This window comes from Crotalus tigris, unplaced genomic scaffold, assembly GCF_016545835.1.
Source record: "Crotalus tigris isolate CLP2741 ecotype Arizona unplaced genomic scaffold, ASM1654583v1 scf7180000018777.2418813, whole genome shotgun sequence".
Taxonomy (NCBI): Eukaryota; Metazoa; Chordata; class Lepidosauria; order Squamata; family Viperidae; genus Crotalus; species Crotalus tigris.
In genome coordinates this window covers 1,702,716-1,729,268 of record NW_024097195.1, presented here as the reverse complement: position 1 = coordinate 1,729,268, position 26,553 = coordinate 1,702,716, and the positions used below count along the sequence as shown (strand labels likewise).

The window sequence follows — 26,553 nt, the reverse complement described above, 5'->3', positions numbered from 1 at the left end:
TAAGCAAAAACTGGTGGGATCATAAAATAGAGAAAGTCATAGAAAATGATAAAATTAAACTGCTCTGGGACTTCAGAATTCAAACAGACAAACACCTGCAACATAACACCCCAGGCTTAACAATTGTCGATAAGAAAGACAAAAAAGTCTGGATAGTGGACGTGGCAGTGCCTGGAGACAGCAGAATAGAAGAGAAAGAGCTGGAGAAGATAATAAAATACAAAGACCTACAAATAGAAATAGAAAGACTGTGGCAAAAGCAAGCAAGGGTAGTACCAGAGTTTTCAATGAAGTGACTGCTCCCATTTGGGAAAGCAAGTTTCTTTGCAGTGCAAATTAATGCATTTTTCCTGAAGATTACATTGTAATATTTTATTGTTAACTAAATAAAAATGATTTGGCTGGTTTGGCTAAAATGTTGAATATTGTTTCAACATACTGTTTATTTTTCTTCTTGACACAAGTTTCAAGCAAAAATGATTCCTATGGAAGAAGAAAAGGTAATATGAACACTTGTATAATTTACTTGTTCAATTAATCAGTTAGTGGTTGAGTATTTAAGGGCTTTGTATGGAAAATACAAATTATTGGGGCAATAATTTCCTTACATATTAAGACAGAATCTGTGAAGTCTTTTATAACAATTTCAAATAAAAGAATATAGAGCGAGATATATTTTTCAGTGAGTATCATTCTCAGCATCCTTGGAATTTCTAGCCTTTAAATCAGCACAACAGGAAATCCCATTCAGTAACACAAAGAAACATAGGCAACTGTAGTGGGCTACAATGATAGAAAAATGACACATGTGACATCACAATACAAATTCTGTCTTTACATATTTAGGTAGTATGTAAGTTACAGAGTTTACATTATGACGTCCTTTTGCATATTTAATTTGTTATCCCATATTGGATTCCTTCCAGTTAGCCTTTCTCAATTATGAGTGTGGTCACAAAATCAACGTGCACATATATATTCAGCCTATTATTATTTATCCATAATGATAGAAATATTTTAGAAGAGTTGTTCAAGAAGTGTATGACATAAGAAATGTTTCTTTGAAGGGAAAACACCTGCTTGTTATAGAATCAAAAGAAAGAGAAGTGGAAGGATTGAAAGAAACATTTAAAAACTTACAGGTACATTAACATTGAATTATTTGTTTAAGTCCTGTCTTTATAGACACAACATGAAGACCATTCACGATGGGTAAAGTAAATAATCTGATTTTATCAATTAAATGAAAAATAATATAATGTGAATCTCTACTCTTTTCCCACTCAGCCCATTAGTAGATTTAGCTTTTATTTACATGTTTTTCTGTATTAGACTGAAAAGATTTGTTCTGTAAAGGGATGAGGAGAACAATATATTTATTAAAAAAAAAAAAATAAGAAATCCTCTTCGCATTGTCAATCACTACAAAATGTTCAAGTGTCATTTTTGTTATGTCATAACTTTCATGGAGATTTAATTTTGACTTCTTCTGCTACGGTCAACTTCTATAAACTGCAACAAATGTATATACTGTAATTGATTAGAATGAGAGATAGTAACCCTATAGCCCTCACCAAAACAGATACAATGTACACAAATATATATATAATAAATGCAGAAATATATAACAGTAAATGTGTTAACATATATTTTACAGATTTTGAAAATGTAATCATGGTTTATTGTGGCTGTAAATTTTCTGTCAACATTGAAAAGCAGGAAATTCTTCTGATTTCTAATATCAGAGATTTTATTTTTTTCACACTGGGGGATATGGTATTGCTACTTCTTTCAAAAACAATTAATTTATCACTAAATGAACATTCTTCAAGAGAGTGTTCTAATGGGTCAAGTCTAAAAAGTGCTTACCTCTCGAAATTTGATTTTCTCTCACTTCTTTGAAGAATCATAGGATCCCATCTATTCTCCATCAAGTTGGAAAGGGTGATGTTTTGTGATATATCCCTGTCACACTAGAGCTTGTTCTAATAAACTTTGAACGTAACACAATTCTTTCTTTTCTCAAAGAAAGCAAAGTTCATACACATGACTTGGTCAGAATCAGGCACACAACTTCTTCTGTCATGAGTGATATATAGCACATGGTTTCCTGTACATTGTTGGCTCAATGTATCACAGTATGACCGATTTCTTTTTGAACTGTAGGTATATTTTTCTCTACACTGGTGGTAATGAATACAGGAAAAAAACAGTTGTTGTTGTTTTTGCTTGTTTACTCTTTACAGTGAAGCAATTGACAAAGTCCAGGTCTTCACTCAGTGTCAGGTTTCCTCCTAGATCTTCCTCCCAGAGACTATATCTCCCTTCAACTGTCCTACTAGCTGTTATGTTTTCCTTCCCCTTTCCCTCCAATTCCCTCTCCTACTTCTGGGCTAACGAGAGAGAGAGAGAGAGAGAGAGAGAGAGAGAGAGAGAGAGAGAGAGAGAGAGAGAGAGGGAGGGAGGGAGGGAGGGAGGGAGGGAGGGAGGGAGGGAAAGAGGGAGGGAGGGAGGGAGGGAGGGAGAGATATGAAGGGAATGGGCTGAATTTGCTGCCCAACACAATTTGACTTTCTTCTGAATCTGTTTAGCTAAACACCCACTGCTTCTCCACTGGAGGAAGAACTCTCAGAGCTCTGCCCTCCAGAGACCAGGGCTTTGCCACTGACCGCTGATCTCCTCCTTCCCTTCTTGGGTCCTGGGTGGAGCTTTAACCCTTATGGTCTTCTCATCCTTTCTACTAAGGAAGCCGCCCCTGGACTTTTCTTCTCCCTTAACCAGAAACTGATAACTGCTCTGCACATTTAACTTTTCTCTCCACTTTTCTCTCCAGCCACTTTGTTCACTCCATGCATAGACTTTTTCTCTCTTCTCCTTTTCTTTCTAATTTTTATATAGACAGGCAGCAACTGAGTAGGTGGATGTCACGCCAGAATTCTAGTTCTTAACAATCATCTATCAGGCTGGACCAATGGGACGTCTTTCTTAGAATCTTCCCACACCACCCCTGGCAATGAGTCAAGTCAGCCCATCAGTTTTTGTGATGGTAGAGCTATTTTTCAAGGCTAAAACTGAGCTGTTTTCTCCTTTTATTCCCCAACTATGCTAACTCACACCAGCAGACCAATAGCCATGCCAAGTCCATATGCCACAGGATACATGTAGTGTAGAGGATATATGTATGATCAAGTAGTTCTGCCTAGACTATGAGAACCAAGTAGCTAAAGAAGCCTCAGTTAATTTCAGTGCATCAATAAGATCTTTCTATCTTTTGTCTTTTCACTATTTTTTACATTTGAGAAAGAATACAAATCTGTACAACAGAAAATTGAAGACAAAATATATATAGTGTAAATTAAAGCACTTGATTTGTATTTGGGAATGCCAGAAGTACAACTTGAGATTTCTAATGGTCTTCATGGAAGCAAGGTGTTTCCTGTGGTGAAAGTTTCCCAGTCTGAAGCTCTGAGAGCAGAACATCTCCAAGAATCTCTAAATACCAAAACATATTAACTGATTCTGAATGGACAAAGGCAATGCCTTCAGTTTAGAAATATTTCTATAGGTTGTGATCAGAAGCAATCATATAAGTCTGATCATGTTTGGACTCCTTTCAACTGAATCATAAACCTGATTGATGTGACAAATGTTGTAAAAAATTTTTCAAGCCAGATAAAATCAAGCATAGTTTTTTCTCATAGTCCCAGATCATATTCTTCTGAGATTTACGGATTTGGTGAGATTAAAACATGGAGTTTCTTTTAGGAGAAACTATAAAGAGAAAGAGAATCTTCAATTCACTCTACCTAAATTGCTTAGAATACAGATTATTGTGATCATTTTAAAAAGCTAATCAAACTAGTAAGAGAAAAAGCTGATGGCTAATTTATTGTGACTGATAAAAGTAAAATTAAATCAAAATATGATGAAAGCTTTAGGAAATATTATATTTATTTCATGCCCTACCCTAATTCCCATGAAATCATGTGTTTTATTCATGAGATGGAGCTCACAAATCCAGGAAAAACTTAGAGAGACTTCAGTCTTCAAATTTTGAGAACTCCTAGCTTAGAGATAGATTTACAAAAATGAAGGGCTGTTTCTCAATAAGACAGTGAGGTAGAACAGATATAATTTTAGCAACCTTTAAGAAACAATACTATGGTGGACAAGATCTGCAACATTTCCATTTTAAGTACTATTTCCTTATTCATTCAAATAATGTTTGGACCAATAAGAAATGATTCTGAAAACATGAAGATTGTGGATTCCTAAAAACAGCAACAACAACAACCAAAAAAAAAGACTTACTTTTTTGTGGATTTTCAGTCTTCTTGGTAAAATGAGAATGGCAATTCTGCATACAGAATTTTAGATGTCATCTCTTATGGACTTATGTGAACATCTTGCTGTTTTTATTTTTGAAGTAGACATAGAAGGATTATTACAATTTGTGAATTGCAGTATAATTTCAGCTGTATCTGGAACTTAATCCTGAAGTAAATAATTTTCTTCTTGCCAACAAAAATAAAACTTCACAGAGAGACTTTTCTTTACTCCCAAAACGTTCATGCTAGAATAATTAAATTTAGATTAAAGTGCCTACTTTATAGAAATTATTACCTGGATGCGGTTCTTCTGTTTTAAGTTTAAGAAAAACAAAATATGTCAAGCAGAACAGTAAAAAGGAATTCTGAAACATCTTTTGGAACTATATGGAACCAGAGTAATTTTTAACTATTAAATATTTATACCCAAAGCCACCCCCTGACATGAAAATAGGACATTTCACTAAAAACGTATCCTTTTTAAGCAATATTTATTTATGCCACAATGGGAAAATGTTATCTGTCATTAATTCTGTACTGATTACTGTTTTTCCATTAACTTTATAAATAGCTAGGTTATTTTGATGTCATTCTTTGTTTATTTAATAATCCAGTTAATGCTGAGATTATTGTAAAAGCAAATTCCTTCGCATTGTTGACCTTCTGTGCAAAAGGCTGAAAGGATTTGTTATGCCCTGCTCAATTCATGACACAGCAGAAGTGATATATAGTGTACTTCATGGTTGGGTGAGCATGTTACATAGTTTTAAAGTAATAAATGCTCCCTTGCTTTTCTTAACTAAGATAAACTTTTAAAAAATCATCCAGTGATGGAATCTTATTTAAACTGATTATAACAAAGGCTTTGGAGTGAAAACTTCTAATGTTATTTCAGCCAGCTCAGCTGCACTAAAGTAGTTCACATATTCTATTATATTGAACAGTATCTGGATATCAGAAAACATACAGAATCACTTTTCTTAGCTGGTCAGGAAAGTTATCAGGTTTCTTTTATTCAGAATAGAAACACATTCTTACGCACATCTGATAGCAGCAACTATAAGCAGATGATTTTACAAAAGCCATTGAGAACTTTCACATTATTTTCCCCTGTTACAACATAGATATTAGTATTAACTAAATCCCACCTACTAGCAAGGGAAGGAGCTGCTCCTCCAGTGCATGCTGTTCCCTTCTTACACTATTTGTTCTTCATTTCTAAGCATATGATCTAGAGAAATCTTATTTTTCAATTTAAGAATAAAAAATATTTGAAATATAGATTAATTATTATTTTATTGACAAACTGACATTTATTCAAGTGAACGGGTTTAGCTTTAGCTTTCTTTGAACATATTGTTTGTGGAGGTATTGGTTTGTAAAATTTCTGCTTATATAGCAGCTGCAAATCACAATATAGGATTGATAGCACTAACGGTGTGCCCTTTTTTAATGCAAAAATGGAAAAAGTTGGTCATCCATATGTCCATCTTCTATCCTATCCTATCCTATCCTATCCTATCCTATCCTATCCTATCCTATCCTATCTTATCCTATCCTACCCTACCCTACCCTACCCTACCCTACCCTATCCATTTATTTTCCTATGATTCCAAGTTTGTAATTGGCATACTCCTGCTTTCGTCTTGTTTTAGATTGTTTATAGATACTTTAAGTTAACAAGAACTAGTTGTAATTCTGGTCCTGGAGAGACTTGTTTTGAAAATTCTACAAATCAAAAATTGTCTACTCATTCTTAATCATTATTCATTGTTGTGTAGCCAGATATTGTTGTCTTACCTTATGGCTGCTGAATTTGCTCAGAAGGCTTGGGGTTGGTAAAAACTTTTCTGAATAACCAGATATAGTTAGAGAACAAATAATATGATCTGTGTTGTTGCCATGCTGGCTGGGACTGACAGAAATTTGAGTGCAGCAGTATCTGCAGTGCCATAAATCTAGTATTTCAGTGTTATACAACTGAAAATGTCCAAGCAGATGTTTTTTCCTATCAAGAAAGTTAATGCATGGAAAACCATAAGATTCTTGAATGCAATTTTCATGTTTGATATTTTTAAAAACATTGCATAAATTATTATTTTTAGTTCATCAATATGCATAAAATATGAAAGTGAGAAAAATTATTTATTTATTATATTTGTTTGCTGCCCATCTCGCTATGCTGCCTTTTTAAACTTCTGAAAATTCTGTCATGTGTTCTGCATTTATGATGGACTTGTTTTGTTATTGATTATTTATTTTTTTAATCACAAAAGAGAAGACTCGGTTATACATAATAGCCTAAAAAAGCCTTTAAAATATTAAATTTGTAATCATTTCCTGAAAATAATATGACAAATAATTGTTAACTGATATTAAATGCATTAACATAATTAATTATACTAAAATATTGATAAAACTGTTTTTATTATAACAGATTTCAAAATACATGTTGCAAAAGAAGGTTAATGAAATGGTAAGTATTGCTCTAAGGAAAAAAACAGAACACTAATCTCTTGTTCAATAAATAGAAATTCTATTCATGTGAGATCATAGGCATTATTTTGCCAGCATAACTCTTCCTCTGGTCATGAAAACTGAACAGTATGCAAACATTTTGCATTTTATGTGAAATAATTCTAATTAAGAACTCTGGCAACATTTAGATTATAGATACATCACTGACATTGGTTGGTAGACAACTCAAGTAGCTTTTTATTGAATGCTAATATTTCTAAAATTATTTGGTTTTTTGTTCTTGTGAAATTCTCATTTGTGCATTCTCCTTTGCCATCTTTCTTTGTAAAATAATTTATTTTTATTAGCAAAAGCTACATGAATTAAAGTGGCTCAGGTCTTCATGAATCTTATTTTCTATTTGTAAGATAGTATTTATGATTAAAATATGCATACGAGACTTGCATTTTATTTACATTTTGATTTTAAAAAAAGGGAATATAAAATACTATAGTGCTTTCTCTTCTTCCACTATTATGCAGGAAAATAAGAGTCTTGGAGTGCCAATCCACTCTGAATCATGTTTGAATTTAAAGAGAGTTTTTGAAACACTGCTAAGCTTGATTGACTAAAAGCTGTGAAAATTCTGCTGCTGCTCAACTGGAAAGAACAAAGATAATATTGTCAGACCATTATAAACTGTTATTTTAATTAAGAAGCTCAAAACTAGAGTCCAGTTTAGCCTTAAGTACCATGACATTTGTACAGAAAGTCATCTTCAACGCTACAGTGATTTTACACAAAATATGGTGAAATTGACTAATATGTCCTTTGACCTGAGAGATAAGGCTACAAGTTAAAGATCAAAGGCAATGTAAAATGTGTTTGTCCTAATTCACTTTTAAGTTAGATTCTTTATTTAAGTTATGTTCTATTATCCACACATATACACACAAAGATGTGGCTGTTATACATTTTAATTCTTAATTTTACAAATAACACTTTATTTTATCTTCACTTTTAATGTATCAGATATAAAGTGGATTTGGAAGTTATTTGATAATTCCTTAATATGTGAATAAAGATGTAATAATATATGAGTAAAGAGGATAAAATCTGATATTTACAAAATACATTTAGAATCATACAAGTGCTCTGGCTAGTGATGGTTTGAAATCATACTTTAATGATGAAGAGAATTTTCACTATGCTATTTGAATATCTGTGGAAAACAAACCTGTTGGCAGGACATCATTCTATACAATCAGATGTATAGTAAAGCATAAAGATGGCCTTTGGAGTATGCTAACAACTCCCTTACTGATCAAGTCTGTTTTTTGCTTTCCTGGTATGAAGAGCAAAAAACACATTTCACGTGTGAAGACTTGCTGTAAACACGAGAAATTTTATATTAAATGTTATATTTCTGGCTTTCCCTCCCAGTTTTTATAACTATATTATATATAATTTTTTTCATTACAATTGCCTATTAAAGTATAGAGAAATTAGATCACTTTTGTTGAAATTCCAATAAATTATTAATGTCCATGAAAAAAATCTGAATTTATTCTTCTCAACTATAGCAGGAAATATCTCATAAAGGGCTACCATAAACATTTCATCCAATTTCAGTCAGAAGTAAAAACAAGCAGAGAACATCTTAGTAAAACAGATTGCAATTGATCTTGCTGCAGGAGTGGCCTAGTAAATTAAAACTTACATGTAAATTTAATTAAATGTAAATTTATATGTAAAAGAGAAAATAAATATAAATTTAATGCTACAGCTTTCATATTTAATAAGCATCAAGTTTGTTTCACAGGGTAATGCATTTAAAAATCCAAAGTGAGCTAAATACAACTAATAAATACAATTATACAAATTTAAGTTGTATTATTTTTTCACTTGCAGAGTACATGCAAGTGGATGCAACATTCCAGCCATGCCTATTCCTCATTTTGTTGTGCCTAGGGCAGGAACTGCTATTTTAAGCACAAGAACAAAAGATAAGCAGGAGTAGCTGAGAACCAGGGAAATAATAGAACAATATATGCAAGGAAATGTTTTAAAGGTTGTTTTGACCATATCTTTATTACTATACTAATACAACCTAATTTCAGAAATAACATGTGAATTATTCTTAAGAAGCAAAATATATAATCTACTCTATGTGTAATCAGCAAATCCTTTCATGATGATAAGTCAAGAATGTAGGATTCTAATATCAGACAATGAAGAATTTTATGAAATAATATGTTAAATGTACCTTTAGTACTACTAGCTGGTGATTGGAATACAGAATACAGAGTGTTGGAAAGTAGTTAGCTTTGTAGAGCAGAAATAATGTATTTAAAAAATAATACGGTGAGAGAAAGGCCTAGGTTACCTAAGTTACCTAAGGCTATCAACAACAAAGAGCCTGTATAGCAGAGGTCCCCAACCAGAGGTCCCCAATCAGGGACCGATTCCATGGAGAAAGGTTTTTCCGCAGACTAGAGAGTGTGTGGTTTTGTGTGCTGCCTGCATCCCACAGATGGGGCTTTGCTTGTTTGTGCGGACCGGTTGCTGGCATGCTGCGGCCCAGTACCGGTCCATGGACTGCGGGTTGGGGACCCCTGCTGTATAGTATGCTTTTCCTCCATTATAGAAAGAGAAAGGAAGTCAGGTAAAATCCTGGAATGCTCAGGTTGGAATTAGAAGAGAATGAGAACTGAATTGAGAAAGGAAAGAACTGATGAAAGTGTTTAGAATATCAGTCAAGCCAATAGAAGGCATGTCACATAGAGATATATACAAAGGGAATCTTTAGAAAAAGAAAGTGCAGAGTTCTCTTGCTATCCATCTCTACATCAGTTGAGTGAAGCGATTAATAAGTTTACAGGTGTGGAAAGTTTGAGAATCAATGTAACTATGTAGGGAACATGGAATCAGAAATATGGACAGGAATTCTTTAATTGAGTAAACACAGTGATGCAGGATATAGGTTTGTTTTATTTCCAGCACCTGCTTTAAGTAACATAATAATATACATTATAAATAAATATTACAACATCAAAATCTGATTATGTACATAATGGGAATGAAAAGAGGGAGAAGCGTAATCCAGTCAGTCCTCTAAGTGCAATTTGTTGACAGACCATAAATTATTTGTATGGAAAGTCTTAAATATAAAAATTGAAGAGACTAAATTTACTGGTAAGATTTGACTTGCAAGGCATAATGCCAGAATATAAGATATATCTATGTTATAGGTACAGATCACTATTCTTAACTAACATTAAAAAAAAATCAAATAAAAATGCAAATGACATCAGAAAAATTGAATGACAGCATGTCTTAGATTTATGGGTGCTTTAATAGAACTCTGAAGGTAATTTTAAATGTTAAAGAAAACAGCATACTGTTACTGCTTTTACTTCTGATGGCTGCCTAAAGCATCTAAAAATATTGTTAGTATAGTACACTGGAATGATTTAGAAAATCTATTTGTATGGCATCAAATTTATATTTGAATCTGCTTATTGCCCTGATTGATTAGTATGTCTGGTTTGTTCAAGTTTGTCAAGATCTTTTTGAATTCTGAGCTTGTCTTCTGGGGTGTTGGCTATTCCTGCCAGTTTAGTGTCATCTGAAAGTTTGATGAGTTCCCCTTCAATTCCCTCATCTAAGTCATTGATGAAGATATTGAAGAGTACTGGGCCTAAGACGGAACCTTGTGGTACCCCACTGCTTACTCCTCTTCAAGTGGATGTAGTACCATTGAGGTCTACTCGTTAAGTACGGTTTGTCAGCCAGCTACAAATCCATTTGGTGATGATGTTGTCTATTCCACCTTTTTCTAGCTTACCAAGCAATAGATTGTGGTCTACTTTGTCGAATACCTTATTGAAATCTAGGTACACTATGTCTCAGTGTTTCGCTGGTCTACTAATTTGGTCATTATTTATTATTATTTTATTATTATTAATACAGCCTGACTCCCAATGTCTCTGGATTATTACAGATAAACGCTTGTTTATTTGAAAGAAAGCCTACTTTGAAATGAGGCTAACATTAGAGTAACTGGATTTAGAATTATTGTTTTATGGACATTGCATTATACAATAGTTCAAAGAATTTTCCTTGTTTTTGCAGGAGCACAAGATGCAATTGTACAATTCATCAAAGGAAGATTATCAGAAAAGACTGAATGAATTTGAAAAATGCCATGCAGTTATAATGAATCAATTTGAAATAATAAAAGGTGCTCATGGGAAATTAGAGAAAAATGGTAAATATGTAATACATTCTGGACACAATTTAATAAAACACAACTTAGTAATGATAATAAAGGAGACTGCTTCTAACTTTTCAAAAGCAATTTTAACTTTCTTGTCAGAAAAAAAGTTCACAAATACATTTTCTAGAATGAGCTCACTTTGTAGAATATGTGAAGTAACAAAATGAAGATGATATTTTAATGTTACTTTTTTATTTCCTACCCCACCCCTTATGTAAGTTGTGGAAGCAATTCAATTCAATAAGAATTTGTCAGCAATTAATACAACACAAGAGTCTGAGATAAATAACCTAAAAAAGGTAGGTATGAAGTGCATTTTGTTTTACCCCAGGTGAGTTTAAAGTATCCAAACATAGGTTGACGTATAATCAGAACAATTGGGAACCCTGTTAAAATAATCAGCTCCAATAATTTATTGCAGGTTATCAAGATTTGTCTGCCAATTCAATTGTTATAAACAGTAATCCCTAAGAAGACAGTGCCTACTGTTTTTCTGTATCTGATGCTATAAATAATCTTTTGTTTTGTGCCTAGGATAAAATAGCTACCCTCACTTTTTTTTGTTTTTTGGTCTTAAGGCTTAGAGTAGAATACTGTATTCTATCACCTGAATGCTCTTACTGGAGTATAGGATTTGATGAGACATTGTGTTTTTATAATTATTGTTACTGCTAATTATTGTACTTTCAATATTTGCTGTATAATGGAATATATTTTATTATGTTGTAGATCATGATGAGTCTTGGTAACATTTAAATTTATAAAAAATAACTTTTTCATTTTGTAACAGTGGTATATATAATTTATGGGCTCAGAACTTCATGCAGCTACAGAAAACCTTGGATGAAACACTTAAATTTATCAATTAAATTTTTTAAAGAGGGGAATGGTGAAATATATTGGTAGGGAACATATTAATTCTACACAATCTTCATTACAATCAAATGCAACCTAGATGTAGTCAGATTTAATGTTTGTCTTGGCTCTTGCCATTGCTTTTTGTAGTGCAGCCAGTGAACCACAACAGAAAAGTCAAAAGTTGGTGGATGTGACCTCCCACTATCAATGCTGCTGTACATGGCCTCCGTTACAGAAAAACATAGAACCAGTTATATATCTCAGCTGCTTATAAATAAGATATTTGTACAGTGCTATACATATACAGTACTTTTTCTACAGTGCTATACATACACACACACACACACACATACATGTACATATGCAAATATCTGTAGCTCGGGTATAGGATGAGGGTGAAGGTTCTTTCTCTAAATTTGTGGGTTGGTTTCTGGACATTTTGTTATCAGGCTAGGCAACATCTTCAGCGGAGTTTAGGGGATGTCAGTATCAGTATTTTTCTGTTTAAAAAGGCTTCAGGTGTGCGTGTGTCGAGTGAGGGTCTTGTGGGCTCACTTGAGACACCCATACCTGAAGCCCTTATAAACAGAAAACTGACACTGAAATTCCCTAAACCAGTGGTTCTAAACCTTTTTAATGCCGCGACCCCCAACCGGTCGTAAGTCGAGGACTACCCAACTGATCATAAGTCGAGGACTACCCAACCGGTTGTAAGTCGAGGACTTTTCCTGCCCAGGAGCGCCATGCATGCGTGGTGCCGCCCCATGTGCCGGCCGAAGTGTAGCTGGCAAGCGGCAGAGATGGCGCAGGCCGACCACCGGCTGGGCCACCAGCTGGCCCAGCTCAAGGGAGGTAAGGCACCCGTTGGGCCCCATGCGCACCAGCAACCCTCCCTGCACCTGCCGGCCTCCCACCTCCCACTCCTGGCCCTCTTTTACGTACATTTTTAGTAGTTGCTCAGCAGGAAGGGGTGGAAGTTTCCAGACAGCTCGCCTTCGCTGCAGACAACTTGCAGCACTGTTTGCAGAATAGGACTTTTGGCGGGCTCATCAGGGCAGAGACAGCCTGGACAATTCCTATTGGCTTTTGAAAGCCAATAGAATTAGACTCTATTCAAGAGAGTCTATTCTATTGGCTTTCAAAAGCCAATAGAAATAAAAGGGAGTAGCACAGCTAAGGAAAAGGGGGAAAAATGGCGGACTGCGTTGTTTGGCAACCCCCGTGAAATGGTCGTTCGACCCCAAATGGAGTCCCGACCCACAGGTTGAGAACCACTGCCGTAAACTCTGCTGAAGATGTTATCTAGCCTGGTAACAAAAAGTTTGGAAACCAACCCACAAGCTCGGAGAATGAACCTTTACCCTCGCATATACCTATACCTGTACCTTCCGTTCAAGTCCCTGCAGTTTTTTTGGCAAAGAATTTCTTCACTCTCTCTTCCTGCTTGTTAGTTAATGGAGAGAGGCCTATCACCTTCTCGGAGTAAAAGAGGCCATGTAAAGCACTCTCCGTTAGAGCAAAGGAGGATAAGCCACCACAAAACTTTATACATGTCTTCTAAACAGAAAAAGGAAATGTCATGTCAGCAAGTCCAGCATTTTGGCAATGCTTGTTAGGCAAGTGCAATAGCATTTTTTTTTTTAAAAAAAAAAAATCTGGCTCCATTGTGTGTACTTTAGCATCAGCATTTGAAGAAAACCATGGGTTAGAAATAGTTTCCCTTTGTAACATCACCTTCTGTCGGACTATGACTGAAATAGACTTTCCTTAAAAAGTAGCTGTATTTATATAACCGGATATCCATAAAGTTCAGCAACTGGAATATTTATTTCTATTTTTCCACTGTTTTATGATTTTGTCCAGAACAGTTAAACTGTTGGACTGTGATAAGGGGAATTCCACTTTTATGAAGAAAAGTTAAACAGTCCAAACTTAGTTCCTCCTAGATAAAACCACCACCATTTGAATACTTGGTTCAGTGCTATGCCATTATGAAGAATTCCTGATATTATCTACAAATAGCATTCATAACCTTTGCTATTTGTCTAAGCAAACGTCAGAACACGCAAGGAGAGAGAGATATTAAACAGGCTACCCCATACAAAAAGAAAAGAGAAGAGGTATGGAAAGATGGAATATTTATGACTCTGAGATCTATACTTTGTAATTTAATAAGCTCAAAGCATGTACTGTTTATTTGCTGCATTGGCTGCTGTGAATAACCTAAGTAGAAAAGGAAAGGAATAAGGTAAAAGGAAGGCAAAGAATACCATATTTTAATGCATTTTTACATTTTGAAAATAAAAACTTTTGAAGTATTTCAGGTAAATTGGACTAGGCATTGCACCTTTAATCCTTATGAGGGCAACAATTATTTATATGGATTAATAATATAAATTATATCTGATTTTTCATTGTTAGAAATCTCAGCGTGAGCTAAATCATTAGACTGTTGATCATTTTTCTTCTTTGATTTGCTTCAGGAAGTTCTGGCAGATCTTTTAGTAATATGGCAATACTGTACAGTATAGAGGAAACTGTTGTAGCATTTTCCAGCAGTATTTCTAGTAGTGTTCAAACAGAAAAAGAACAATGTAGACAGCATATGGGTGAATGTAGAAGGAATATATTTAATCATAAATATCACTCCTGAAATGATGTCATTGTTTCGATGATGATGATGGTGATGGTGATGATGATGATAATGATGACGATAGTTTATTGCAAAATCAGCCAGATACTTAGATTGGATTTGGCATTTTTATCCACCTATCTAGTCCTTCCCAATTTATTTTTATTATTGGCTTTGAGTTAGTTTTGATTTCTGGACAAGTCCCTTCAGTTTTCTTGGCAAGGTTTTTCAAAAATAGTGGGCCACTGTTGAGAGAGAATGACTGAAAGTTATTTAAAGTCACCTAGCTGCTTCCTGTCAAAAGAGATTTCCCAGCTTCTGGTTTCATGCCTTTAACCACTGTATCAAAACTGGCTCTCAGTTACAAGTCTGTTCTGTTTTCTTGGCAACAGTTTTGGAAGTGGTTTACCCTTGCCTTCTTAGAGAGTGACTGGCCCAAAGTTAGCTAGTTGGCTTCTGTGCCTAAAGCCGGATTAAAGCGCAGCTCCTCATTCCTAGTTCAGTATCTTAACCTGTAGATCAAACTAGTTCTCCAAACTTCTATTAATGCCAATAATGTGCTTGGGCTTTCTGTTTGACTGATCAAGTAGTTATCAAATTTTCATGATCCCATGCAGTAGATCACTACAATAGATTTTCTCCATGATGATCTGTCCCTAACCTGATCTTTCAAGTTTTCCAATATTGCATCCACTGCTGTTGTAATAGGGTTGGTCCAACTTGCTGCTGGTCATTTTAGAAGAGCATTAATTTAAGTCTAACTTTTCATCCAGTTTGAATACATGAATTTTTAATTAATATTTATTTATTAAGGAACTAAAGAAAATTACATCAGATGTGATAAAATCCAAGGTTACCTATCAATACAAAGTGGAAGAGGATCTCAGTCTGAAGGCAAAGGAACTGGATCTAAAAATATTACAGCAAAAAAATTCATTGGTATTTTCCAATATTTCTTATTAATTTAGAAAAAGAGGTTATGCTTATTTTAAAAAGGTGACTTTAAATGTTATATTTTAGGCAGCTGTAATTAATGTATTTATGACTTGCTCACTGAATGTTAAATAATTTTGCTTAGTACCTCCTCAGTGGTGGGATTCAAATATGTGAACAACCGGTTCTCTGTGTGGATGCCACTTCTGGAAGCCCATTCTGGGCCTGGGCAACAAAAAATTAGCTACTGGTTCTGCTGAAGTAGTGCGAACTGGCTGAATCCCACCACTGTACCTCCTACACAGTGTAACATTTTAAGTTCATGTTACATTTCTTGCATATTAAAATAAGCATATTATTGAGTAGTAAACATTATGGTAAAATAATGGCATTAAGTCCCCCTTATATTGTTTTCTAATTTTGACTCCTCTTTTCAATATGAGGAGCTATGCTTATGGTGTAACAAAATCAACTAGAGGGACCAGTGGAATTGATTTCAATGTGCTTATTTTATTTATAGGAAGTAGATTTAAATGGAAAAATTACTGAAGAAATTGCAAGACTTAAAGAAGAGAAACAGGTTATGTTTCACATAAGTTATCAAATTCTGCTTTCCCAATTGTGGGGCCCATATTGGGGAATTAATTGTCACAGGGATTGAATTATTTCCTCTCTTTACAGCAGAACAGGAAGGGGCTAAAGACTAGTGTGCATGTGTGTTTATCTAAATATAGATAAATGTGTATGTACGATATTTTGGGGTACACATGAATTAAATCACTGTTGTATGCTATTCCTTAATTGGGTCACACACTGTTTTTCTGCATCCACACAGTTTTGGTCACACATTTTCTCAGGTATTATATCATAAGTATTCAAGCCCAGACAGTGCATCTTTTGAATGATTTTTTTTCTGTGTATTGACATAATAAAAGCACTTCTTTAATCTTTTAAATAAATTTGCTAATTATATATATGTGTAATACACATAGACCATGATGAAGAAGAATGCCTATCTATGATTGTGGGTCATTAGTATATATCCATATAGTCCACTCTTTCTGTATTAATTGCACACTAATTTTAGAATTTTAGAAAAATGAGGATAGTGAAAGCCATGCAGGGTTCCAGACAATAGCTTTATGCAGGCACAATATCAATACAGGTGAATGTACAGCTAGCCATTTAAAGAACCAGTTACAGGTAAGCAACATGTTCTTATGAAACATGTTCATAAACATGTTCATAATCTCTTATGATATTATAAACTTCTATTTAACAATTGGCACAAATAGAATGCATGCATGTCTTAAAAATATATATTAAAATTTAAGATGTCAACACACACACACACACACACACACACAAACATGCATATGCACATATCCTCACAAATGCATTTAATGATTCCATCATAGGGAATTTTACAGAGTAATCCTATAATCTGAAATATTACACCTTTTCTTTTTATTAAACAAGGAGATTATGGCTTCTCTACAACATATGCAGCAACTCCTCTGCAGACAGACTGAAAGAAATAACAGAATTGAGGTGGAGTTGAATAAACTAAGAGAAGAGTATCAGGTAAAATGTTGACTCTATATGAATGTATACCAATGACCCCCAATTCATTCTAAATAATTAAAATGAAGTATCCTAAAATGAGGATTATAGGATGCTTTGCAAAAGTTACATCAGATAGTATACAATGAATTCATCCCTTGATGGAATGGCTTCTGTCAACAGAAATAGGAGGAAGTCAATTTTCTCTCTGTCTGAAGTCTACCATGTATCCTCCAAAGTTGTTCTAAGATTTCCCCAAATACATTTCCTCTAGTACAGGTAGCCCTCAGCTTACAAGTGACTGTTCAAAGTTACAATGCCATTGAAAAAAATAATTTATGATCATTTTTCCCACCTACGACGGTTGCAGCATCCCCATGGACGTGTGATCAAAATTCAGATGCAACTGATGCAACTGATGCAGTATCTCAGAGTCATGTGATCACCTTTTGCAACCTTCTGACAAGCAAAGTCAATGGGGAAGCCACATTCACTCAACAACCGTGTTGCTAACTTCACAACTGCAGTGATTCACTGAACAACTGTGGCAGGGAAAGGTCATAAAACGGGGCAAAATTCACTTTAAAATGTTTCATTTAGCAACATAAATTTGGGATTCAATTGTGGTCGTAAGTCAAGGACTACCTGTAATGTAGATTATATTTTGACTTTATGCCACATTCGGGAAGCATTCGTTGAAATAACCCTTCCTGAAATTCAAGCTTAGAAATATGTTTTACATGGAACATTTATTTAGTTCTTGTCAATGCTTATGTAGTTTATGTGATATTTTTTCATCCCTCCAATAAAACTCTCACAATATATAGTAGACATTTACTGTTCACATGTATAAATATTCTGATATGTTTCTTCAAGATGTTTGATAGATAAAATTAATAATATTATATATTTCTAATGGGATATAAGTAGTGAATTGCAAAAAAAAAAACCCTATTCACATAGTCCTCCCCTACTGATCCCCACGTTCAATGATCATGCAAAGTAAGGAGTTTTAAAAAGCATCAATTGAAAATTCTTCTACTTCAGAATACATTTTTGTTGCTATATTATGTTAAGTAATTGAACAAAGAAATAAATATTATTACTTTTAGATATTTTTCCTACTTCATTGGACTAATTTACTGTAAATGGAAAATCAAATGAGAATAAACAAAACAAAAATAACTCAGTAAAATAGCTGTTGTGTTGTTTTTTATAATCCTTAAAATAATTAGATTTTAAATCTGAGTAATATACAACATTAATAAAACAAATTCAGATTTGATTTGTTTAATAAACTATTAATAAAAGTATATTCTGATTTTATTATGGTGTTTATATTCATAAACCATGGTTGGGAATGTGCTACATTTCATATTTCTTAGGTCTGTATTTTATATTTCTCAGTGCATTAAAACTTATGCAGTGAAACTGAATAATGACAAATATTATTATACCCCTTTATAGCTATTTTTTATAACCTATTTTGGGTTAGCTAAACTATATGCTTTTTCCTATTAATTTATGAAAATTATTGTTGTGAAAGCACATTATCACTGATCTGTATGGTACTTTTGCATGTTATAAGAAAAGGTCTAAGCAACATAAAACACATCAAAATTCATTAAAGTGGTATTGATTACTTTTTGGATAATTAATTTTATTGCAGATCCTTGAAAGAGATAATGAGATGCAAAGGGAGAATGCAAAAGAAAATGAACAAAAGTTAGCTAGTCTTCTGAATGAATATAAGAAAGTACAAGCAACTTTGAAAAATGAGGTTGGTTTATTAATCAAATACTACTGTATTAACAGAGTTACCAAGTACTAAGCAAAATGTTCCAAATAAAATCAGAAGCCTAGGAGAAGATGACAAAAATAAGAATAGGACAAAAAATATTTGCCTTTTTTTTTAATTGAAATTTTTTTAAAATTTTTACAAAAAGAAAAAAAATAACCCTACCCAACCCACCCCAACCCTCCCACTGCATCCCCCAACCTTCTCAGAGCTGAATATAGGCTTAATTAGAATTTCTTAAAATCTTAAAAAAAATTAAAAAAGTATAAACCATAGATAAGTCTAAATACATTACATAAACAACTTATAAAATGATTAACAATAATATATGTATAAAAAAGCATAAATATTAAAAAAGAAAAATGTTTAAAAAGAAAAGGAATAAAATAAAAAAAACTATAAGTTGTGCCGTTTGTTTTTGATAAATAGCACCAAGAGCTTGTAAAATTTTTTCTCCAAAATTCATATTCTCAATTAATCTTAACATAAATTGCCAATTCAATTGGTCAAAAGCTTTTTCAGCATCTAGAAATATCAATCCTGCAGAAACTTGGTTATTTTTATCTAAATATTCTAATAAGTTAATAATTTGTCTGACATTATTCTTCATGTACCTTCCAGTTATAAAACCCGTTTGATCCTTATGTATAAGCTAATGCAAAACCCTCATAAGCCGATTAGCTAAGATTTTTGCAAAAATCTTGTAATCTACATTTAAAAGAGATATAGGTTTATAATTCTTTGGTAAAGTAAGATCTTGATCTTCTTTTGGAATTAAAGATATAAAAGCTCTGCCCCATGACGGGGGGATCTCTAAACCCTGTAATATATTGTTAAAAAGCTCACATAAAGGTTGAATCATCTCTTGTACCAAAGTTTTATAATAAATAGATGTCAAGCCATCTGTACCCGGTACTTTACCTAATTTTAATTCCTTAATCACTGTCTCAATTTCCTCACTAGTAATTGAACCATTAATTTCTTGTTTCTGATCTTCTGTTAATTTGGGGAAGTTGGCTTCACTTAAATAATTATTTATATCTAAAACTTGTACATTAGTACTCTTATATAATTTTTGATAATAATCTAAAAAAGATTTCTTAATCAAGAAAGAAAGAAACAGAGACAGAGAATTATAGATAAAATAAATTATAATGGTAAATTGGTATATCCAGTTGGTACACTAAAAACTTTCAAATAATACTTTGAGAATTTTTTAAAACTTATTTATTCAGTCAATGACTAAGCAACATAAAGTAATAAAATGGGAAATAAAAGACAATAATTACAATCAGAACTAACAGAGAGTAATGGGTGCAATAATATACTGACAACTATAAAATAAAATAAATCTGGTTTCTCTTCATATCAGCGGGTTAAGATGCAGAGCTTGTTAGCTGGAAAGCTAACAGCCCAGGTGCAAGACCAGAGTGCCGTGCAACAGGGTGAGCTCCCAACAAGGTGAGCTCCCCAGTTCCTGCCCACCTAGCTGTTCTAAAGCATGCAAATGCAAGTAGATAAATAGGTATCACTTCGGTGGGAAGGTAACAGCATTCTATGTGCATCGGTGTATAGTCATGCTGGCCACATGACCACAGAAAAGTCTTCAGATAAGTCTGGCTCTCTTGGCCAAGAAATGGAGACGAGCACTGCTTCCCAGAGGTGGAAACAACTGGACAGGAGAAACCTTTATCTTTAGGATACTATACAGGTAGTCCTCAAGTTACAACCACAACTGAGCCCAAAATTTATGTTGTTAAGTGAAAAATTTGTTAAGTGAGTTTTATGACTTTTCTTGCCACAGTTGTTAAGTGAATCGCTGCAGTTAAATTAGTAACACCATTGTTAACTGAACCTGGTTTCCCCATTGACTTTGCTTATCAGAAGGTTGTAAAAGGGGTCACATGACTCTGGAACTCTGCAACCGTCATTATTGTGAGTCAGTTGTCAAGCAACCATATGTAAATCATGTGACCATGGGGATGCTACAGTGGTCATAAGTCTGAAAAATGGTCATAAGTCACTTTTTTCCAGTGCAGTTGTAACTTTGATCGATTACTAAATGAATTGTTGTAAGTCAAGGACTACCTGTATTTTTCTGTATTTCTGTAAGATCCAAAAATTTCCATCATTGATTTCCATATATTTTATGATTTCCAACTGTATTTTAACTGTTATTAGTAAATTCATAACCACTTATGTCTTTCATAATATTTGTTATGAAATCAATAAAAATTAACAGTGTAAAACTTAAAATCTTACAGAATTAAAAAGATCTTCCTATGATTTTTACAATGTTTAGGAACAAAAAGTGCTAATTTTATTCAGCTTCTTCCCTTAAAGTGACTAAAAAACATCTCTTTTCCCCACAATTATTATTATTAATCCATTACTTTCCTCCTGCTTCATGTCAAATTAAGGGGATTAGAATTTTCAGTTCACTATCTTCCATGTAATAAAAATCTGTAATATGCCTAATTTAATTTTTAACTGAACATGAAAAGTACACTTAAAAGATTTCAAATAAACTGAGGGAAAACATTTTAGTGGGCTTTCTGCTATTTATTCAGGGTCAGGTAATGTATATCTAAATGCATACCTGGCTGCTTGCTATTTGTTTTCCTCCCATTATGTTTATTAGTATATATGTTGGAATGTATGCCTGGGTGTAAAGGAGTAATATCATTTCTACTTGGAATAGAATGTCTGTGGAGATTCTCAATCATCCAGGCCATGTTGTCCATCTGCATTTGAAAGAAAAGGGCCATTCTTTTGAAGACAGCAAAATTCACAATCTGGACAGAGAGGACTATTGGTTTGAAAGAGGTGTCAAAGTTGCCATCTATGTTAAAATTGAACAGCCCAACAGAGAGGAAGTGATAGGACAACACCTACCTCCTGTTTACAATGCAGTCCTTTCAGCAATCCCAAGAAGGTTCCATACCTGTATACTCTCTGATTCAGGTAACTCTGAGAATACAGACAAACCCCCCAAGTGGCCTCAATGATCTCAGAGAGCTAACAACTGACTCTCAGAATGGTAATGACTAGATAACTGCAAAGAACATAAATCCTTCTATTCCCCTCCAATCAGTTAGAACTGAAGAAACTTCTTGGATAAGAAGTGAAATGTTTTCAAACAAAAAAGAAGAAAGACCAGTTGCCTTTTAGAAAAAGCATCTTTGGGGCATTTGGAATAGAATTTTTTTTTGAACTCTAGAACTATTTTATTTCATTTGCAAATTCAATGCTAAAAATTATTACAAAGGAAATCATATGTCTCTCAATTTCTTATCTTCAAAAATAAACTATTTTTTTTTGCTCCAGGTAAAAAACATATCTAATGAAAATCAAATCCTTAAAGCCCAAAAAGATGATAAGTATACACAAACTACAATGAAATATTTGAATGAACATGAACAAAAAGAAAATGGAAGAAACAATAATCTGGAGATAGACATTGGTATAAACATAGGGAAAAAGGATTCAGAATATTTTGAAGGTATAAATATTCATAATTAAAACATACAGTGTTGATAATCAGTCAATATGGTAAAAAGATGTGAAGAAAGTTACTCCTCCTTTCTACAATGCCAACAGAAACACCAACATTGAACAGCCCTCCACATCTGAACAATGTCACTTGTTCTCATAAGTTTATGTATTTCTGCATCTGATTAACTTCCAGCTCAGCTGGCATACAAGTGGAAAAGCTGTGAGTAATGTATTGAAGCTAGGTATAAAACAGGAAGATTTTTGTTGATAAGAATACTTGCCTTGTCTTGGCCCAGAGCACCTTGACTCTGCCTTCCACTTATCTGTAGTCAAGGTAGTAGAATACTTTCCCATCTTCTCATATATCATTTTATCTGATAAAAAAACAGTAATGAAGAAGTGGAGTGATGGCTGAAAGGTAATTTTTCAATTACTTAATTTGTAACATAGAGAAAGCATTGGTCAGCTTATGGGACAACTATCTTTTGCAAGGATGGCCATCCTTGGAATGTATTGAAGTAATAAAGTCCCAAGCCTTATAGGGCTTTATAGGTGATCACCAACAAATTGGCTCAGGTACCATGACACAGAAGTATACCTCCATGGTCCTGCAAAATGACAATTGAAAGAGAGGGGGGTTTCTGTAGGGGGGGGCAAAGACACATTTCAGCTTGGAGTCATTTCACATGCACATACAATATGGGTGAAGCTTGCAGTACAATGCTGGTTTTGTCGTTCTGATGAAAAAACAAGCTCCTGAGAATATCCATGTTTCAAACTGCTTGCCTCTGGAAAAAAGCAAAGGATACAGAGATAGAGTGACATTATTCCTGCTTTTATATTCTATCTTCTAAACATTATGGCTTTCCAGGGTGAGTTTTCCTCTGGATGATAGAAAACCTTTAGTACATCGGGAGCCAAACATGACCAAAATGTATAGAAATAGAAATACATTAATGAATTGTAAAATATTTTATATTCTTTTGCAGTTTCCACTACTAGGAGTTGCTACTATTTTTTAGAAAAGCATTTTTCATGTGTCCATGTTACGTGAAACATATTTAAAAGCAGTTTATTTTTGAGTAATTTACTGTTAATAATATAGTCTAGATTTTAACAGATATAAAATGAGTTGCTAATTGTATGAATGAGGGTGATCATTTAAAAGAAAAGCCAAAGGGAAATCATTTTAAGCAAAGCCCTTTATATGTTCAATTTAATTACACCAGAACTGACCTATAATCATGGAGTGCTAATTGCAAAGAAAGGGCAGTTCTAGGAGAAAAAACAACAACTCCTACTTGATAAAAGGCAAACAAAGGCAGAAATAATTCTCTTGGACAATTTTTATTCTATGATGTTGTTGCTAGTAGAAGAACCTAAGACTTTCTTAAAGTGTTGAAATTAGATTGTTTTAATCCCACTATAGAATTGGGACATTCTGTTGATCATCTGGGTGCTGGTGTTGCAAATGAAGGCATTTCTGAGAGTCCTGAAAATATTAACAATACAATCCATAAGGAAGATTACTTGGCAAATAAAGAAATTAGTGAAGAGCCTAAAGAACAAATTAAAATTGCTTGTGAGAAAACTGCAAATAACCATATGAAATCTGAAATGGATTCTATATTGTTACCAGCGATCAACACAGGTAACTTGGATAAGTACAATGATATTAGTAATGAAGAAAAAACATCACCAAAACATAATATATCTGCCAATAAGAATATAGGCATAAATATTCATATTGATGAAAACATTAATAATCTACTTCTGGGAAGAGCGTTAAGTACTGAAAATTCAGCTACAGGTGTACATGAAATGCCTAGCAAACACTTTGATAACTACAGTTCCGAATTGAAAGAAGTGAATACAAAGATTTTGCTCCTGGACACTCAAGATATACATGAATCTGAAACCGGAGACATGAAAATTAATGAAGTTGCCAAAGATAAACAGATAAACACCCATACTTCCAAAGACAACAGTGAGCAATTTACTGAATTTCTTAATGAAGAAAAAGAAAGAGAAAAATCATTGAATACAATGATGAAAAAAATAACAGTGGAAGAAAGCACAAAACAATCATGTTCTTTGCTCATGAAGACAACAGAAAATTTAATAAACAGAAATAGAAGGCTATCCTTTAACCTTCCAGTTGTGGAAGAAAAAACAGAATACTTAGATTTATCAAGAAAACGTCAAGAGGAAATTCAAATAATGCCTGTCTCCTTGAAGGAAAGGCCTCTCTCCCAAGAAATGAAAACTGCTCAGAGCTCAAGAAAAATTGATAAGATCATAAACATGCCTAGTGATGTAAGACAAGAAACACCAGGTAAGAAAATATTTAAATGCTACTAGTTATTTAAAATTATATAGCCACAATAATAACTATCATACATTGACACCCATTCATAACCACAATGTGTGCCAGAATTTGGAGAGAAGGGAGGGGTTTGCTGTAAAACAAGGAAGCAGGTGGAACAAACAAAGTGCATAAAGATTGAACACACTACCTATCTATCTGAAGAATGGGGAAGGGATTATATAATGAACTTTTGACAGTGGTCTAATGTAAGGCTTTTGTGATGCGAAGGATTTCCTGGAAAAATTGGATGAGGTATTGGTAGGCTGAGAGAGATGATCTTTTACTCAATGAGTGTGACTCTATGGTAGCAGAACCATTATGAAGGACATTAAATGGATTAACTTGACTGTGTTGTAGAATTAGTAAGAGAGTAATGTTCTAGCTTCAGAGAAGACAATGAGCTCTGATGATCTTGTAAGGTACAATTATTTTCATGGCATCCAGCAGAAGTTTGCTGGAAAATTTTGTTGCCTAGTTCTGGGTCCCCAACCCTCAGTCTGTGGACTGGCACCGGTCCACGGCATGTCAGAAACCAGTCCCTGCAAACAAGCAAAGCCCCATCCACAGGATGCAGGCAGCATACAAAACCATGCCCACTCCAAGTCCACAGAAAAACCTCTCTCCAGGGTACCAGGCCCTGGCGCCCAAAAGGTTGGGGACCGCTGGCCTAATTTGTTTTTTCTTCTTGTGAATTATTCTATTCTTTCTAGTCATTTCTGTGGCTTCTACTACTTGGTTTATTCACCTTTTTTGCTGTCACCCTCTTCTTTCTATGTCTTATTTTATTAATTCTAAATAATACTTGGTTAAGTAGAGAGAACTGGAGAAATGGATGGAAGTTTTCTGGAGAAAATTATGAAGTAATGTATAGTTCAATGATGTCGGAATGTGGTATCTACCTGCCTGTTAATGTCTGAATTCTAATTTTTTTTAAAGCTACTTTAAAAACTTACTTACTGATAAAGTCTTTATATAATATCCAATGGAGTTTTTCTTTGGATATTTATTAAATGGATTTCCCCCTACCTTCTCCAGAAACATTTGGAATGTGGGAGGAACAGAACAAACATGAATATTATTGCTTGACAAATTATAGATTTTTTTTTTTGCTAAAGATAATCAAGTAAAACGTATGTAGTTTATACTAAGTTCTTTAAGCAAGGAGAGCAAAAGATGTATACAACTAAGTTTTGATACTAGTTTTTTTTATATTTTATAATGCCAAAAGGTATTTTTCTCAGTTTAATAAAAAGATACAGTAAATTTTAATTTTTGGCACAGTAAAATTATATGAAAATAGCATAATTGTTATTATTTCCTGTTTCTTGATCAGTTTCCACTTGCAGTAGTAGAACTGCTGATTCTTTGAATACCGGAACTACTAATCCAATCCCCAAGAGAAATCCCAGTGCAGAATGGAATGCAATAGCAAACAGTTTTTATGATCCTTTTTTTCCCACAGAACACGTAAGTCAATTAAAATTATTGCAGAGCAGACCTTGATGAGCTAACTTCAGAGCTATGTATAGAATTGTATGCATCTTGATGCTTTAAGACTTGACTTGATCTCCACAATAATATCAAGAGGGCAAATGTGGCAACATTTTTCACAATTAAAGTTGATAGAAAACAGTGGGGGAAAAGTCACAGCATATAAATCAAATTGATGACAGCTTATTTGAAGACAAGGTCTACATAAAAAATTTTCAAGTAAAAAAAAATGAATACAGTATTTCTGTTTATTTTTCTAATTATCATTACAGATACAAGCAATTTGTAAGTCTGTATTAGATGTAATACAACTTATAACACTTTGACTTTATTTTCTTTTTTCCCCTACTT

The 26,553-nt window shown here is 33.7% G+C and overlaps 1 protein-coding gene across 3 annotated transcripts in view; it reads left to right on the top strand.

The window, feature by feature from the left end:
* CCDC73 (coiled-coil domain containing 73) overlaps positions 1-26,553 on the top strand; it is a 58,685-nt gene that overhangs the window by 27,874 nt on the left and 4,258 nt on the right. For 2 of the 3 annotated variants that reach the window (XM_039355987.1, XM_039355986.1), the window contains 12 exons: positions 465-500; positions 1,068-1,142; positions 6,766-6,804; positions 10,920-11,055; positions 11,284-11,363; positions 15,368-15,493; positions 16,008-16,067; positions 16,967-17,071; positions 18,720-18,830; positions 22,176-22,350; positions 23,773-24,678; positions 26,045-26,178. In XM_039355987.1, the coding sequence (XP_039211921.1) occupies positions 465-500; positions 1,068-1,142; positions 6,766-6,804; positions 10,920-11,055; positions 11,284-11,363; positions 15,368-15,493; positions 16,008-16,067; positions 16,967-17,071; positions 18,720-18,830; positions 22,176-22,350; positions 23,773-24,678; positions 26,045-26,178 (1,983 nt within the window). The remainder of the gene's footprint in view (positions 1-464; positions 501-1,067; positions 1,143-6,765; positions 6,805-10,919; positions 11,056-11,283; positions 11,364-15,367; positions 15,494-16,007; positions 16,068-16,966; positions 17,072-18,719; positions 18,831-22,175; positions 22,351-23,772; positions 24,679-26,044; positions 26,179-26,553) is intronic. The other variant, XM_039355988.1, reaches the window with a different exon arrangement.